The following is a 19,074-nucleotide window of genomic DNA, read 5'->3' as shown; positions in this document are numbered from 1 at the left end:
GGCCGGTTGGGCGAGGTGTATCCGGAGCTGTTAGGCAGGCCAGTTCGGCGAGGGGTATCCCGAACTGTTATAAGGCAGGCCAGTTCGGCGAAGTATGTCCCGAACTGTTACAAGGCAGGCCAGTTCGGCGAAGTATGTTCCGAACTATACAAGGCAGGCCAATTCGGATTACTTTCTGGTTTGGGGCAAGGGTGAGTTTGGGCCCCTAGTAGGGAGTTCGGACCGCTGGTTTCTCCCCTTGGTGCTTGCGCCTTACGCTTGCTTTTGTGCCGAGCTGTTGCTTTTGCCACATGTCGCATAACTGTGAGGTCGGGCCAAATCTTCCTTCATCAATTGCCCCCCACTCCTCGCGCCGAGGGTCTTGCCCTGGTGCGGGGAGTTTTGCGAGGTGGTAGGTGGATTTGTCCCATTCTTCGAATCTTGACTGTGCGAGTTGCTTTTGCCAGGGTTCTTCGGTTTTCTGGGGTGTCCGAGAAGGCGGGAAACGTGCCTACTGCTCATAAATGTTGACGGACGTGGCAGGGCGCATTTATTTTAAATTTCAAGAATTCGCGCCGCTGGGACGTGACGACGGGTCATTTAAATTTGAAAAAAGCGCGCAACTGTCCTTCTGAAGGGACGTGCGCTGGCGGTTTTGTCAGTTGCAAGGAGACGTGCGGCGCGTTGCAAAAATATCTAAATTTTGGAGTAAGAAACTCACCAGTTCAGTTCGCAAAGGCTCCTTGACGGAGGCACCGATCTGGAGTGTTCGCGTCGGATCTGTAGCCGAGGTCGGGACTACGACTGTTTCCTCAATGGGCGAAGCTCGTTCCTCGCCCTGCTCCGCAGGCCGCTCCAGTTCGAGGTCGTCGGCTACCTTGGTTTTTCCCTTTAGGGCGGCAACATAGCATTTGCGGGACTCAAGTTGGTCGCCCCGCGCTACCCCCACACCGAAGTCTGTTGGGAACTTCATTGCCAGATAATAGGTGGAGACTACAGCATGCAGAATATGCGTAATTTGTCGCCCTATTATGGCGTTGTATGGGGAGGGGGTCGCGACCACCAGAAAATCGTGGTTGAGTCTTACCGCGCATGGCCATGTGCCGACTTCCACAGGTACTGCTATCTTCCCCAGGGGTCTGACTTCCTCTCCACTGAAGCCCACCAGAGGAGTGTGTGCAGGTTTCAACTTGCTTTTCTGCAACTGCAATTGGTCGAACACCGATTTGAATAGGATGTCCATCGAACTGCCTGAGTCTACCAGTACGCGCCGGACTTCGAAGTCGCTGATCCTTAGCTTTATGACGAGCGCGTCGTCATGGGGGTAGTGAACACCTCGCGCGTCGTCTTCTGTAAAAAAGATCGGTTCTTCCTTCTTCGGCCTCTTGGGAGGGTTCTGCTGAGCTGCTTCGCGAACTGACATCCTTGCTGACGCCGAAGTGCATCCTGCCACCACCGAACCACCCACTATCACGTGGATGGTTCCCCGGATTTGCCTTTCTTCTGGGGGAGGTCGCTGCAAGTCTTCGGTCGGTATGTTGCTCGGCTCGGGGACATCCTTCCCATGTTCCCCTTGCTGACCTGCTTTATTACTATTGTCATAATGTACAAAATTTCTTAAGTACCCGCGACGGATGAGTCATTCTATCTCGTTGCGGAGATTATTACATTGCTCGGTGCTATGACCGTGATCTTTATGAAAACTACAATATAAATTTTTGTTCCTCTCGTTTGGATTGCTCTTCAGGCGAGGTGGCCACTTTATGTAGGGGGCGTCCTTAATCATCATCAAGATCTTGGTCCGCCTTGTGTTCAATGGCGTGTAGTCCGTCCAAACTGCTAAGGGAGCTCGGGACGGTTGGCTTGGCTTCGCCTCTCGGTTCTGGCTTCTTCTGTCACTAGGGTAGGAGGGCTCGCCTTCTCTTTTTCTTTTTTCAACCCCACATTTGTTTCTCTGGTTGATCTCTTCCTCTGTTCTCATAAACTTGTCCACGAGCTTGAGGAAGTCGGCCACGGTTGCTGGCTGGCTAGCCACCATGTGCCATTTGAACTCTTTGTGTGTCACCCCTCTTTTGGCCACAGCGAGCTATACCGCGGGGTCTAACCGAGGGATATGCAAACATGCTTCATTGAACCGTTTGATGTAACTCTGGATGGGTTCTCCCTCTCTTTGGATTACCCCAAAGATACTTTCCTCGGTTCTGGGACACCTTTTGCTGGTAACAAAGTGCACAGTGAAGATCTGCACGAACTGGGGCCAGCTTCTTATTGACCCAGAAGCTAGGTTCCGGTACCAAGTGCGGACCACCCCTCTGAAGGTGGTGGTGAAGGCCACGCACATGCATGACTCGCTTACCCTAGCGAGGTGCATTTGCGACTGGAACGCGTCGACGTGGTCGTTGGGGTCAAAGGACCCATCATACTTGTCCAGAGAAGGGAGTTTGAAATATCTAGGCAAGGGGACTGCCAAAAGTTCTACTGAAAGGGGGGAAGGAACTGAGAGAATGGGGACGATTTTTACCTCGCCCGAGCTCGTTTCTTCCTTGCCTCTGAGCTCGGGTAGCACACGGGTAGCAGTTCGGCAACTTCGCCGGCGCCTTCTTTGAGTGGGCCTAGTGTTGGCGCTGCTGGCCTCCGTGTTGCCGAGCTCGATGGGCCCGGAATGTTGGCTTGCTGCTAAGGCACTGAAGCGGTTCTCCGTGAGTAGGAACTCGGGCTTGGAGCACCGAGGTGACTTTGTTGGCGAGGTTCTTGACCCACCAGCGGGTTGCGAGGCGGGGGTGATCTTTCTTTGCTTTCGGCCCGGGGATGAGGCCTGACTGTTAGGGGGGTTTTCGGTCGGGAAGCCTCTCCTTGGTGAGGTCGTCCACCTTGAGGGGAGGCCTTGACCGGCTTTGAAACAGGGTGCCGGGGGAAGCAGTGGTTGGTTCAAGGGTAGCTGAGGGAACTGTTGTTGATAATGGTGTTGGGATAGGTGGTGCAACACCTGGTGTTGCTGGAGTTGGTGCTTCTGGAATTGCTGCATTTGGGCCTACATTGCCCGCATGCATTGCATGAGTTCATCTAGCTGGTTTTGGCGGGCTGCTAGTGGGACAACAGTTAGTTCCGCGAAGTTCGTTTCGATGGGGAGTGGAAGAGGAATGTTCAGCGAGGGAGTGTTCAAAGGTGCCACCGCCTGTGGCACATTCAAACTTGGGATCCCATCCACTGAAAGGGGGATGGTGAACTGCCCAATGCACACCGCCGGAACATGGAGTTGCTCTCCGGTAGTGGTTGTTTCTGTTCCACGTCCGGCACTGCTGGAGGTGGCCATTTTGGTGTTGGAGTGGGTGTTGGAGTTTTTGAAAGAAGGGTAGGTAAAAGAGATTTAGAGGGAGGCTTTTAGAAGCGTTTCCCACAGACGGCGCCAATTGATGGAGCGCAATCCGACCAGTCTTAGCTGTCAACGAACTCGCCTCTTAGCTGGAGCGACGAGGAGCCTAATAGCGCAAAGTTCACATACCTTGTTTGTTGGGGGCAGAGGCCTTTTATAATCACTTCGCGCACTCGCTCCGAGACCCTTGTCAGGTCGGGTATGATTACCCTTGCGTCTGTCAATTCGGGCATCGTCCTTTCTGCTGGAACAGAACCGTCACTGCCTAACCGTCTCTCTAACTGTAGACGACGGTGTCAGGAGGCGGTGGCAGGTGGCCGTTTAGAGTGCGGCCGTCAAGCGTCAGATCCCAAGTCAGTCAGGTGCGCTGCCCTTGGGTACAGACTTCCTCGATGTCAAGCATAGTGCGGTTTGCTTGGTTTTGGTGCCCTGAGGGCGATGTGGAGTGGTGAGCGAGGCGAAGTCTTGAGTTCGGAGATATGTATAGGGCAGGTCAGCTCGGTGAGGGGTATCCCGAACTATTGCACGGCAAGCCAATTCGACGAGGTGTATCCGGAGTTGTTAGGCAGTTCAGTTCGGCGAGGGGTATCCCGAACTGTTACAAGGCAGGCCAGTTTGGCGAAGTATATCCCGAACTATACAAGGCATGCCAATTCGGATTACTTTCTAGTTTGGGGCAAGGGTGAGTTCGGGCCCCTAGTAGGGAGTTCGAACCGCTGGTTTCTCCCCTTGGTGCTTGCGCCTTACGTTTGCTTTTGTGCCGAACTATTGCTTTTGCTACGTGTCGCATAACTATGAGGTCGGGCCAAATCTTCCTTCATCACATTCGTTTGACATCATCGGCGTGGAGCTGATTTTCGAAACCTCAATAATTGCAGAAATAGAGATGATGGGGTTATTTTCATAATTTTATTCAGTGATTCATACATTATTCGAAATAGCTGGGGTATTTGGGACATTTTATCTTTTAATTAACGTTAATTTAACGTCGGTTACTAAATTGTCCTAAAGTAAAAATTCAGGTACTACATTGTCATGATTTAAAGTTTGGGTATTAAATTGACATTCAACCTAAAATAGAGGGTACCTATCAGAAATTTTCCCTAAAAATAATTTAAATTGAGAACAGTTCAGTGTGAGGGTGGGTCCCAATTTAAGGGCAATTCAATGCACAAAGGTTCCTCTTGATGTGGGGTTTTGAGAGGAATAGATGTAAACAATTTTACCCTTATATTATATGAAAATACTGTTTCCTGGTCACCTATAGGAACAACCCAAATGGTAGGGCTGCCCACTTAGCGAGCCCCACAGATGTCCCACTGCCCATCTCTTCCGTGCATTGGGAATGTCAATTTATGAGTAGGGGTGAATATTTGGTTTATTCAATTCAAAATTGAATTAAAAAAACCAAAATTTTTATAACTGATCTATCGTATGCTAAAATCAAACCGAATCGAAATCTGTTCAAACTGATTAAATCGAACCAAAATTTTATTCGGCTATTTCGGTTTTAACTGAATTAGAAATCCACCCCAACTAAAAGAAGAAGATATATAGACAACAGTGTGTGAATGGTAAGGTTACAATTTGTAAGCTAACATAGAAGAAGAAGAAGAATCCAAGTCTCATGAGATGAGACTTGAGAGTATGAGACGTTGGTTTCTACCTCCCTCTTTTGTTCTTTGTCTACGGTCTGCACTCTAGACCGATTGGGAGACTTGGATTCTTTGAAAGTTGGAGAATTGGAGATTTGGAGGAACTTGACAAAGAGGGTTAGAGACTTAGAGGTGCTCACAAAGGAAAAGAAAGGACTGAAAAGGGCTTTTCTTACTTTTTTCGTTAAACTTTTTAGTCTTAGATGTGCTCACTAAGCAAAAGGAAGGACTGAAAAGTTTCCTCCTAATTCGGCTTGATAGTTTCCACTTTCTATTAGGTCCCATGCATCGATCGAGGTATAAACTAGAAAGTATCAATAATATTAAAAATTTATATAGCTTTAAAAATAAATCGATTTTTTTTATTAACCGATTTGTGAATCATAACAACAAAAACCGAAAACCAGTTAAACCAAATCAATTGAACCAAAATTTCAGTTTGGTTTTTCAGTTTTAACTAAATTATGCTCACCCCTAGCTGGTAGGAAGGTTGACTCGTAGGAATGGAGACCTAACATCAAATCCCAATGCTAGTAGGGTTGGGGATTAAAGGGAGGGGGATGGGTTACCCCCTTTGTGTAGCTATAGGGTGCAATTCAATCAAATAGGATTGGGTTGAGTTCAACCAAAGCCCAACTCTAAAGCTACAAACCTTGAGCTCAGGCTTAGCCCAACCTGAGATTAAACCCAAGTTTATCAACCCATGCCCAACCCAAACTTAACCTAAGACAATCCAGTTTGGACTCAAGGTTGGGCTAGGTTGGGTAAATAGAGCATGGATAGGTTGGTCAAGTGTAAAAGAATTTATGTATTATTTTTACATAGCCATCTTTTATTGGGTTCTATGGCCCAATTTATTAGTAGAATTGATTCAAAATATGTACAAATTTATTTACATATATATATATATATATGTAAATTTGGACCCTCTCCTCTTCTTGATTCTTCGCTTGTGTTTCTTTCTTCAAGGCCCTAGCTTATCCCTTGCTCCTAATGCAGCCTTTTCTAGTGAAAGAGTTCTGGGAGAGACCTATCCCTCCTAGAGTAGGTGCTTTTATTGGAGAGGTTTACCATGAGAAGATTAATACTTGTGACTTGCTACAAAAAAGGAGACCTTACTCCTATCTTTCTCCTCATTGTTCTTTGCAAAGCGAATGGGGAGGTCTTGCTTTCACCTACTAATCTCCTGCACATTTGCTAAAGGCATTTGGGGTTGGTTCCTTTCTTTATTTGGTTGCAGGTGGACTCCTCCATTTGGCATGGCAAGCCTTTTTGCACCCATTTCATTTCTGTGGCTGAAGAAGAGAGGTAGAATCATCTGGAGGTCCCTAAAAGCTGCAGTTTCATGGACACTTTGGGAGGAGAGGAATGCAAGAATTTTTAAAGAGGAGAGAAGCAAGGAAGCTATAATTGAATGCATAAATTTTAGGGTGGATCACTGGCTAAAATCATTGGAGTTTTTCTTGGAACAGTGGATGATTTGATGAGGAAGTATCACTTACCTCGATTTTGAGGTATATGATTGGCTGTGTGTGGACACCACCGGCAGATGGGTACATTAAACCTAATTTTTATGGAAGTAGCAGAGAGAACCCAGGCCCTTCAGGTGTTGGAGGTACTTTAAGGAATGAATTAGGGCATGTGTTGGTAATTTATTCAGGACCAATAGGCACCAGTGATTCCTTGAGAACTGAAAATATGGAAGTTGTGGAAGGGGTAAGAAGAGCAAGGGAGCTGAATGTGAGAAAACTGAATGTTGAAGGAGATTTACAAGTGGTGATTAATTGGTTGCTAAACAAGGGGAATGAGTTGTTGGTATACAAAAATGAATTAAAAAGGTTTAAATGGATAACCCGAGGCATAGGCATAAATTCAATGGGTGCAAAGGAATGCTAGCATTATGGCTGATTCTTTGGAAAAACAGGGGTTGGGAGGAATCAAATGTTTTGGGCTCAGTTGTTATGCTTTTGGATTGGAGATAAGATGTTTTATCTCCAGTTGCCTTATGCACATATTGTAATTCTCTCTTAATATTTTTATGAAATTTACGGTTATTAACACTCCCATATTCTCAATTTTTTTATGTACCTCCAAAGGCATGCTGCCCTGATTCTAAAAGAAACACAAGCAATTAATTCAATGCTTCCAGCAATATAGCAATCTGATTTTCTTTCACTCGGTCGTCATCAACAACTTCACAAACTTGATTAGTCTTTTGGTAAATCTGGTGAATTCCAGAAATTTTGTAGGAAATCAAGCAACTTGTCAGCGTTCATGTGTCATGCTCTGTAAACCCCTTGTGGTCTAGCAATGAGAACAAGAGAAAGCCCAAGTATTTTGAATCCATAATAGGCTTGTTTGGAACTGAAGAGAAATAGCAAGATAGATTATGCAAGTGGTCCAATTTTTCTGTCAGAATTGACCTCAATATAACAATATCAGCCATGACAAGGATGTTGGTGGGTGGGTAATTTCCTTTCCTGACCTATCTTGGACTCTTATCAACCCCAGTAATAAGATTGGGCATTCCACACACATGTTTGGGCAATCTGGTGATGTGTCTCATTTGTAGTTGGTTGCTTTCTTGCCTTCCAGAAGGCAAAAGCTTTCTTGGAGCTGTATTCCTTTTGTTTGTGTTGGGGCAATTGGAAAGAAAGAACTAGAAGAATTTTCTATTGGAAGCAAAAGGATCTGGAAAGATTGTGTGCTGAGGTGGGCAATATGATCTTGGATTGGCTCTTTGTGCATCCGGGATTTCTGAATGTTCATATTTTTTAGTAATAAATAAAAAAGGAAATTTTATTAATAAAAGAGAAAAGAGTACGCCAAGCCCTGTGATGAGAGATCACCAAAGTACAAAATAGCTCCAACACAAGAAAGAAAAAAAAAAGTACAAAATAGCTCCACGCGAAAGAAAAAAAAAATGCATACAAAGAAAATAGACAGCAAATACATTCAACAAATTTCTTAATGTTCATAGACCTTCATTCAGTTCAAGTTGTTGGTCAAGTCACAAGAGTTTGATTTGTATTTTCTGTTTTGTTACTTCACCCATTGCTTATAATGTATTACTATTATGTTTTAATGAGTGCCTTTAACAAAGGGATTGTTTTGGTCATGTGGCATGGGATTGTTTTGTTCTTCTCGTATATGTTGTCATGTGGCATGTATTTCTATTTTTTCTACTAGGTTTGCAACTTGGGCAGGCTCAGGTTTAGCACTTGCCATATTTTGAATGGGCCCAAGCCCAACGCTCTGTAAATTTTTCAACTCGGGTACCCGATTTGCACCCCTAAGTGGAAAGTGATGAGACAAAATATGAGCAAACACATTGCCAAACGGAAGATAGAGAAACAGGATGCTGTCTCTTATGCTTTTTCTTTTTAATTTTTTTTATTTGGTACATCCGTACATGTGATGCAGCTTCAGCCCCCGTAAGGGCAGGTGTGCTAGACCCAGTTAGCTGGGTTAGTGGTGGCAGGGATGCATGTGTGGGCTCACTCGCATTCATGATTCGGGGAGCATGCCCTTTTGTGGGTTTGAACCTGAGTCTCCTCAAATGGAGGGATGTCGATGGACCAACTGAACTACTCTGGGTCATCAGTAGTCTTGTATGTTCTTGTATTCCTCTTCTCTATGATTCCTAAGATGTATTACGTAAAATTCTGAGAAGTGTTGATATTACTTGTACTACTTTTGGCCTGTGCACTTTTTTTCCTATCTTCTTCCTACTATGCTTCTGTTGTATTTGTACTTTCTTTGGCCTGTGCAGAGGAACTGTTGCAAGTTTGCCCACCTGCTTTGGTTCTGAGCAGTGTGGTTTCTTTTATTATTTAATGAAATTCAAAATTCACCCTGTTGCTTATCCAAGAAAAAAATAAAGCATTACTTGTACTAAATTAATATTCCTGCTTGTGTCTGGAAAGAAACAACAAAACAAATAACAGGCAATTGAACCTAGCAAGTTATTGTTTGCAGGGTAACATCTAGAATCTGCAGGAAAAAATGCATCCTCCTTTAACATTACACAGGCATCCAATGTGCGCAGAAGTAAGTCCAGCCTTCTTCCATGATCTTTTGCATTTTAACAAATTTTATTGTAGTACTCGTTATTTTATATGTTTTCTTAACTAAAAAAATAAAAAATAAAATGCCCCATTCTCTACAAATACGTGGACCAATTTTATCTGCCTATTGCCAAATCAAGGGAAAAAAGAGGAAGAAAGATCTGAGCTCAGATGAATGCCATGTGTGGAGTTTTTGCTTGCAGAAGACCAGAGCTCGGATATTTACAAGTTACGACCCAGTTGCTCTGCCTTTGGTGTTTGCAGATCATTGAAGAATTTCACAAGTGTCATGCGGACCACCCTGTCAAAAAATTCCTTGGCGAGTGCACAGATCTTAAGATAAAGCTTGATCGCTGTTTCCGGCAAGAGGTGAGTTCCTCTTTTTATGGGATTTCCCCGTCTTCACAAAGGGTCTTTTAAAGTAAGTTTCTTCTATTGGATCTTATGTTAATATATTCCATTCATTGCACAGAAAGCTTCAAAGAGGAAGGCAAACTTTGAACAGAGTAAAAAGTTGAGGGAGAGACTACAAGCTTACAGGAGGGAGAATGCTGAGAAAACCTCGTAACAGTAATCTGGACGATAGCCTTCTGCATTGAAATAAGAATCATTGTAGATGATTGTAACAGAAATTATGGTCTGTAACCTTGTTCAAGAAATAATCTGGGATTTCGGCCATTTCATGCTGTATTTTAAAAATTTAATACACTTAGCCAAGATAAAATTAGAGAAAACAATTTCTTTTGGCCATCACGAGCATGAGCACTTCGCGTTTGATTTATGGAAGTCGGCAGTGGAGCTTCTAATATTAGTTGCTGCCCTCATTTGAAACAATAGGGAATTAGGGATCAAACTCCAATTCAACATAGGGTGGTATTGCGGTAACAAGCAGATGAGCCTTCGCAGATCCATGACCACTTGACCAGGGTATTTCTTTCCTGTTTTTTTTTTTTTTTTTGGTAATAACCAGGGCTGAGTATACAGAGACATCAGTTGGTTTTCTTCTGAAATACTATTTAGGTAATATGTTTAAATTGCAACGCACATTTTACATGTACAGTTTTTTAATGAAAACAACTTTCAGTGGGTCTATTTTTTCCCATGTTTTTTAAATCATGGTTCAAGTTCAGGTCTTAGTACGTTTCTTGACCTTTCGGGCTTGATAAAATATTCTGCACATTGGATCTCTGGAATTGTTATTGCATAAAGATGAGTGGTATTTAGGCAGCTTCTCTCTATGCTACATTCACTTGGCAATTTGGCATCCACATGGAAAATCTTGTTGGCCCTTCTAACTTCTGAGGGATAAATATTTAAAAACAAAAAAAAAACAAAAGAGTGGTTGGAGAAGCAATATCAACTTCTCAAAAACTCCATACCTGTTGCTTCGGTACTCATTAACTAACTTTCACTAGCAATTGTTGTGATTAAATTCGGAGGGTTTTCCCTTTTTCCATCAACAGAGTCGGTTCAGGTATAAACTCTTCTCATGGAGAAAGAGCAACCAACGGAGGATGTGCGTGAACGACCGAAGGGTAGACAAATCTCATGGAGAAGCAGATTGCAAAACTAGGGCATGACCCAGCGCAACATGCAAAAATCATGGGTTCATATATTGAAATATCTACCGAACCAGTCGCTGGAGCAGAGGAACTCCTACAAAGAACTTTGAGAGGAAGGAGTTTCCCCCGCATTCAGGTGAGAAAAGAAAGTGTCAAAACTTTTGTTAACAATGCGTGGGAAGTGGGAGCCAAAGGAAGTTGTTCAGGTAGGCCACGGTGACAGTGGTGGCCGGATCTAAATGCATAACATCCCCAGAACGTAGAGATGTACGATCCAGTCCAACACTTGCAAATGGATTGGACCCAATCCATTCCAAAGCCATTAAAATGTAAATGGACTATATTGAATCCAATCCAAATTAAATGAAATATCAAAAATTATATAAAAAAATATAAAAATATATTAAAATAAAGAAAATATGAATATTATAAAAATATAAGTACTTTTGTAAACGTACTTTCATAGAAGTGCTTTTATAAAAGTGTCTTCGTAAAAGTGCTTTTGTAAAAGTATTTTTATAAAAATATTTTCATAAAAATGCTTTCGTAAAAGTACTTCCGTAAAAGTGATTTCATAAAAGTGCTTTCGTGTAAAAATACTTTTATAAAAAAGTGTTTTCATAAAATTACTTTTATAAAAGTGCTTTCGTAAAAGTATTTTCGTAAAAGTGATTTTATGCTGAATTCAATTTTGATTGGTTTTGAATTGAACAATGGTTTGGGTTCATGGATGATTGGAAATTTGGTTTAGGTCCAATTCAGACCAATAAGAACATGAACCAATTTATTTTGAATTGGCCCAATCCAATAATTATAATGGACCGTCTAAATCCAATTTGATAAGGTTTGGATTTGATTGGATCCAATCTACATTTTGGATAAAAACTATAAGCTTTTTATTTATGGAGCAGATGAAATAAAAAATGGAACCCCTAACAAGGGTAAAGCGATTCAATTAAGAATAGAAGTGGCCTTACGAAAATCTCTTTTTTTGGGGATTTGCTTTAAACAACAACAACAATCCCACCTAGATTTGCGTCACCTGTGAAGGTTTGACCAAACTATGTATCTATTATGGGCTAGTTGGTCACTCCTAGAGAAAATGCAGGCAACTTCCCGCTGAAGCCTCACTTGATGCGATTCAAAGGGAGCTAGACGATGGGAAAGTTGACTCGATAGGAGAATGGTTGAGGGTAGACTTTAAGTTGGACCAACCGTTAAAATGTCCAGATCTTAGAAAGGAAGCCACTCCCTGCTGACAACTCCAGATAGTCAGGAGGGAATGGAGCTCAAATGAAGACTCTAGAGATGAAAATGGCACGAACAAATGACAAACAACAGCTAAAAATGCTCTTCAGTCACTCCACTCACTATCCAACAACAAAGGAAAAACCTACATACAACTTGGAGGAGGTGAACAAGGTGAGTCTTCAAACAAGAGAAAGCAAAGCGACAGTCAAGCTATAGTGCAACCATGAAGAGACAATGAAACCCAAGGCAGGGAACTGATCCTCAAAATACAAAATCATTGTCAGTGTCAGATAAAGAGAATGAAGAGAATATGCAAGCTCCACTATTTTAGGAGGCATTGACCTAATAAATCTAACAACTATGGAAAAGCAAAGAGGTAGGCCCTTCAAGTTCTAGACTTTTCTAAAAGACCATCTCAAAGGGAAAATGAAAGCTACAAAATTAGTAGCACCCTTGGAAAACTATCTCCAACAGAAGCGAAAAAGTCCAAACAAAATTTTAAACTGGATTGCAAGCATCAGGGAGGATTGCATTGTCAACCCCATGATGGGGGTGGAGTCGGGAATAAATCATGACAATATATGCCTAATCTCCGAAGAAACTAATGCAAGCCTAAAGCAATTGGACCCTTACGTACACCTGGATGACTTTAATTGGTGGAAATAATGGGAAAACCTTCTAACTCTTGATTAGTAGTTGGCAACACTAGCCTCGTTCATTCTTCAGGTATTTGAGTGTCTTTACACAATGTATTTCACATTTGCGATATGAATATATTATTTATATTTCTTTTTTTACTTAGTTGTCTATTCTACTTTATATTCGATGAGAATCCTTGCTTGGAACATTAAAGGGGTGGGAATAGAGAAACTCAGAACTATCAGGAAACTCTCCCACACTTGCAACCCAAATATCCTTTTCCTATCTAAAACAAAACTGAATAAAGAAGAAACCTCAAAACTTTGCAAAAGAGTGAAATATTACAAGTATGAAATTGTAGAAGCAGCATGGCTTAGATGAGGCCTACTTTGTTGCTAGAGTGATGAACTATAAATTGGAGTCACGGAATATACTACTTGAGCTCAAAATCTCCCAAGGACCTGAAAAACTAAATTGGTACCTTTATGTTCATCCATGGACATCTGAGTAGGGGAGATGGAGCTTCTTTCTGGGAGAATTTCTCCATCATGAAAAAACTTTATAATGTCAAAACCTTGGGTAATGATGGAATATCTCAATGATTTAATCTCCTAGCAAGATTATGAAGGGTCAATCTCTACGATCCGAGCCTCTCGTCCCCTACCAGAAATCCGAAATATTTTTTTCTCTCTAAAGTTGGAAGTTCTTGTCCCTTCTTCACCTGGTCAAATAAATAGAAGGGTAGGAGACTTTTGAAGGAAAAGGCTAGATAGGGCTCTAGCAAGTGGAGCTTAGTTGGAAACTTTTGTGGATGCAAAAATAGAGACTCTACCAGCTGTAAATTATGACCACATTCCTATTGTTCTTAATACTCTTCCTTCGACTCACTCAAGCAAGAAAGTATTCCACTTCCTCCCATTGTGGGCTCAACATGAAGATTGTGAGAATATCATCTCAAAGAAAGAACTGGGATCAACCATTCTAAGGGTTAGAAGCCTACAAAATTACCCACAAACCCGGAGTCATTAAGAAAGAATTAAAACATTGGAATAAAGAAATCATTGGCATCATAAACAATAAATTATAAGCCCTAGCAGAGGAGTTAGTTGTGGAACAACAAAAAATCAATAAAGTCAATGGATCACAAGAGGTTGGAAAATCTGCAAAGGCAATATAATCAATGACTAACTTATGAGGAGAAACTGTGGCAACTCAAATCAAGAGAATTGTGATTAAGGGAATGAGACAAAAACACTAGATTTTTCTAACTTCAAACCAAACAAAGAATGGGATGGAATTATATAGGGTGGCTACAAGACATAAATGGATATTGGGTCTCTAGAGAAAATAGCCTAGGTTTTTAAAAAACATCTTCAAAATATAAGCAACCAAGAGGAAAATTTCAAATCCTCTTGGCTTGAAGACCTAATCTCACCAATTATCTCAGAAGAGTATAGATCCACCATAGTTCTCTTACCGCAAGAAGGTGAAATTAGAAGTTCTCTCTTTGAGATGAACCCTCACAAATCCCCAGGACCAAATGGTTTCACTCCATACTTCTTCCAAAAAATATTAGCATGTTTTGGGGATGAACATAAATAAAATGATCCAGCTTCTTAGGTAGTGGGAAATTACTAAGAGAACTAATCCACACCTACATTGTTATTATTCCTAAAAAGGAAGGGGCAAATTATGTAGATCAATACAAACCCAACAACCTCTGCAATGTCTTATATACACTTATAGCCAAAATTATAGCAAACAGAATGAAGCCCCTTCCGCCAAAGATTACCAGCCAAAATCAAGTAGCCTACATTAAAGGAAGACATATCACAAACAATATAATTCTAACAAAAGAGGTTATACACAAATTGAAAATCAAAAAGGAAAAAAAAAAAAAAAAAGATAGGCTACTCTGGAGATTAACATGGCCAACTGGGCATTTCAAACTAGTGATGCAAGTTAATTCAACAATGCATCACTACCACCCCCTCAATTAAATTGAATAGAAGCTTAGTTGAACACTTTTATACCAAAAAAAGGCATGAGGCAAGGGGACCCTCTATCTCTATATCTCTTTGTAATCAAAATGCAAGTCTTATTTGCACTTTTGAATCAAGAGGAACAATCAAGGGGACTAAGAGGGCTAAAACTTGATGCAAGAGCAAACCCTCTAACTTATCCCCTACTTGTCGATGACTGCCTAATTATTTATGAAGCTTCACCAGATTCCTTCATAGCAATAAAATATGTGCTGAAGAGATTTGAAAAAATAGCAGGATAGAAAATAAATTACAACAAATCAAGTGTTATCTTTAGCAAAAACACTCATAGAATTCACCAAAAATCCTATGTAGAGACATGGGAATGGAAATAATGAGCATAAAATCCAAATATTTGGGAGCATGAATAGAGGATGAAATAAATAAATCTCACCTCTACAAATAACTAACTTTCAAGTGGAAAGTAAACTAGCTCACCGGAAAGCCAAAGTTCTCTCCTAAGTAAGAAGAACCACTATGTTGCAATTTGATGACTTGTGGAGGTGCTGATTGGCAAATGGCAGTGGCTAGTGGTTCATCTCATTAGCAGAGTGTTACTAACTTACTATAGAATGGGTTCACCTTCCTGATGGGACAACGGTAGCAATATTATAGCTTTCTTCTTGAGTTCAGTGGGAAGTGGAGATTCTACCTGGGTAGAATTGCTAGTAGCTTTACATGGAATTCAACTAGCAAATCAATTTGGTGCAGAAGATCTAATAATTGAAAGTGACCTCAGGTGGTTGTGACTCGGTTAATGGATCTAGACTCGACTATTTGGTGCTTCAAAGAACTCATAAAGAAAGTCAAGTGGTTAACAGGAAACCTAAATGTAAGATGCTTAGGTTCATAAGTTGGCAAACAAAGTGACTAATTTTCTTGCAAAAAGAAAGGGTTAACAAGAATAACTTGTTTTGGGTTGTTTTGTAATTGTTGTATTAATATATTATGTGTTTTTTTTTTCCTTTTTGGCTTAGTTTTAACATCTATAAAGAGTGAGGCCGCACCTCACCCCTCCTTTAGGGATGCTTGGAATTGTTTTTATCTTATACTTAATGAATTAATATTTCAATATAAACAATGACATCTAGACAAATACAAAAATAAAAACAAAGTGAACTTACTATTTTCAATAAAAATTAATAAAAGAGGACAATAACATGAAGGAGCTCACCTTTGAACCCTTAGAGTTTTGAAATGCCAACAAGTGTATTGGAGCTTAGATGATTTTCAACTATCAATCAAAGCACTTGGGTAGAATGGCATAACTAGATCAGATGGGCATTAGTTTTCAAAGAAGAATAACGAAGGGAGAAATCTATTATAGATCAAAGAAAAATGCCTAGTACAACTTCCTCCTAGTCAAAATTGTTCCAAATCGAGCAAAATGAAAAAAAAAGGGAGAAATCTAAAAACATGGTAACATTTAATCAATAGGACGTAGCAACTTCTAATGGTTGACCAACAGTGACATTGGATTGAAGCAAGAAGAAGAAAAACTCAATTTAAAGCTTGTAAATCACAACAAGGTGTATCAATTGGTTTTAGGCCACTTTTGATTTGAAAGATGAGTTCTTCCTCTTTCTTATGTGTTTCTCTCAAGGCAAATGACGATAAGAGGGGATTAAATGGGTGGGGGGGGGGGACATAATCTAATGCGACAAAACCTATTGTAAGATGCTTGCACCAGATGCCATTGTAAGGTTGTACTTGAATCCAAAGCAAATATCACTTGAGAAGAGATACTTGTATTCAATCAAATGGATCACAAGACACTTGAACAACTAAGAAAGTAAGAATGATCCAATTGGGTGGGTTGGGTTAGTTTGGGTAAGGGTTGAATACCAACCCACCCATATTGATTCACCAATCCACTATGATCCCTCATCAATCCTTGCTAAAAGGTCATAACCCACCCTAACCATGATCCATCCATATTGATCCTTAACCACCCTCACCCATACTCCCACTTACCCTCACCTACAAATACAAAAATGAGTCAAGACAACCGGCATACCTAAAACAATAAATTTTAAGAGGAACATTTCCCTAAAGGTTGTCACATGGCAAAAATGGGTTGGGTTGACCTGTATACCGAAAATAACAAAATTTGGAAAGGAACATCTCTCAAGAGTGCTACACGGAAGAAATGGGCCGAGGCAATCCATATACTTGAAAATAACAATTTTTTAGAGAATAATCTCTCTTAAGGATGTTGCATGAAAGAATCAAGCCAGATTGACACGTATACCCAGGAAAAAACACATTTTGAGAGAATCATCTCTCTTAAGACTGCCATGTGACATAAATGGGTTACTTGACTTATATATCCAAGAAAACATTTTTGAGGGAATCGTTTATCTCAAGACTGTCACGTGACAAAAAAAATGGGTCAGGTCAACTTGTATACCCAAAAATGCAGAAAATAGCAGAGAATACAAAAAAAATGCAAAAAAGAATGAGAGAAAATTATGAAAAATGCAGAAGAATACTATAAAACTGCAAGAAATGCATGAAGACACTAGAAAAATGCAGAAATTATGCAAAAAAGCACAAAAATTTTGTAGAAAATGCAAAAAAAAAACCAATAATTTTTTTAAAGTAGGAAATTACCAAAAAAATGCAAAATAATGCATAAAAAAAAGGAAATGCAAAAATTGCACAACTTTTATAAAGTGCTTTTGTAAAAGTACTTTCATAAAATAAATTTTATAAAAGTGCTTTCATGTAAAAGTAATTTTATAAAAGTGCTTTTATGCTTTCATTAAAGTACTTTCATAAAGTGCTTTTATAGAAGTACTTTTCATAAAAGTACTTAAAAGTACTTCTATAAAAGTGCTTTCGTGTAAAAGTACATTTGCAAAAGTGCTTTCGTATAAATACTTTTCAGAAATTTACTTTATTAAATTGCTTTTGTAAAAGTGTTTTCGTGTAAAATTACATTTGAACACGAAAGTTAATAAAATCTATTTTATTTCATTTATAATCACAAAATGAAATGTGACATGGTGGTTTGGATTTGTAATGAGGTGTGTGCACTCTAAAAGACCTGAGTTTGAATCACTTCAACTGCTATATTTTTTAGATTTGGCAAGCATAGACCTAACCCATCTTGACCCACACAACACAACCCACCCTAACCCTTTTCCATTGGCCCTAATGGGTTACTCAACCCAGGTCAAATCGGTTGGGGTCAAATCGGTTGGACTCAAATCGGTTTGAGTCCTGATATAGAGTCTCGATTACTATTGGTTTGGAACTTGTCCCATCTAGCCACGAACGATTTAGGCCTGACCCAATATATATATATATATATATATATATATATTTATTGTAATCGGGTTAGTCAGGTCAAGCCTGATTGCCCCGAGACTGATCTATTTAGTTTTGAATCCAAAAATCATCGACCCAATCGGGTATGTTCTTATTCTAATTCCGGTTTTGGATCCTCAAAATTTCATGTTGGATCGGTTTCGATTCTAACTAATTCCGACTTAGACCTAACCCCAACCCGTTGATAGCCCTTTGCTTTAGCTCAACAATATAATCAATCTACTAGTGGGGACCCATGTGATGCACGAGATTTATTAAGCGAAAGTTAAATAATAGAAAGGGTCATTTCCTAAAATACCTCTTATAGTTTCATGGATTTACTAAAATATACCCTATAGTTAGCATTTTACTAAAACACCACTTATAATTTGCACTGGATTTAATCAATCTTCCATTAGATGATAACGGAAAATGATAGTGTTGACCCTAATGCTCACTTAAATAAATTGAATCAAAAGAAAAAAAATAAAAATACCATTTTTGCCTTTGATAAGACACGGGAAACCACTCTATTGGCTATATTTGGTCAATTTTGTGTTATATACAAAATAAAAAGTGTTAAAGGTATTCTTTGAAGAAAAAATCATGGGTCTAATGGCAAAACAAGCACTCCTTAGTGAAAGGTTGATTAAATAAATAAGTTGTAAAATATATGGGATGTTTTAGTAAAGTGAAAATTAAAAGGTAGGTTTAAGTAAATATGTAAAGTTATAAGGTGTGTAAGAATGGCAATGGGGTATGTTTGGGGTAGAGATCATATTCCTCGTCCCCGACCCCGATTTTGAAATTAACCCCCATCCTCGATCCCCGACGGGATGGGCTCCCTATAGGGACCCAAATCCCCAAAATGTTTTTAGATAATAGTATTTTTTAAAATAAATAAAAAAGTTTAAATTATAAATAATGTTTTAAATATGTTTTGATATATATATATACATATATAATATAAATAATATAATAGTATATTAATATAAATAACACTTAATGTATATATAATCGGGATCGGGATGGGGTGGGAACCTCAATCCCCATCCCCGACCGGACTGGGGATTCCTATTAATCCCTATCCTCATCCTATTCCGCCAAAACAATCCCCACCCCGACCTCCATTGGGTCGGGGAAATCGGGTCCCCGTCAGGGATGGGGAAAATTGCCATCCCTAAAAGTGTGTTA

At 40.1% G+C, this 19,074-nt stretch overlaps 1 protein-coding gene across 4 annotated transcripts; it reads left to right on the top strand.

The window, feature by feature from the left end:
• The first annotated feature begins 8,476 nt into the window (after positions 1-8,476).
• Positions 8,477-9,811, top strand: LOC148869335 (uncharacterized). Of its 4 annotated transcripts, none has more exons than XR_016107842.1 (4): positions 8,483-8,618; positions 8,986-9,057; positions 9,215-9,443; positions 9,547-9,587. XR_016107842.1 is itself a non-coding variant. In XM_088972527.1 (4 exons), exons 2-4 carry the CDS (start codon positions 9,013-9,015, stop codon positions 9,640-9,642), a joined length of 246 nt encoding a protein of 81 aa, XP_088828653.1. In that variant the 5' UTR covers positions 8,490-8,618; positions 8,986-9,012; the 3' UTR covers positions 9,643-9,811. The 4 variants fall into 4 exon arrangements, 2 of the variants coding, with proteins under 2 accessions (XP_088828653.1, XP_088828654.1); XM_088972527.1 differs by having other exon boundaries at positions 8,490-8,618; positions 9,339-9,443; positions 9,547-9,811; XR_016107841.1 differs by having other exon boundaries at positions 8,477-8,618; positions 9,215-9,811.
• Positions 9,812-19,074: the final 9,263 nt, after the last annotated feature.

The sequence above is a fragment of the Nelumbo lutea genome, chromosome 2 (genome assembly GCF_056320005.1).
Source record: "Nelumbo lutea isolate HS-2025 chromosome 2, American lotus-T2T, whole genome shotgun sequence".
NCBI classification, from domain to species: Eukaryota; Viridiplantae; Streptophyta; class Magnoliopsida; order Proteales; family Nelumbonaceae; genus Nelumbo; species Nelumbo lutea.
This window is presented reverse-complemented; position numbering and strand designations above follow the sequence as displayed.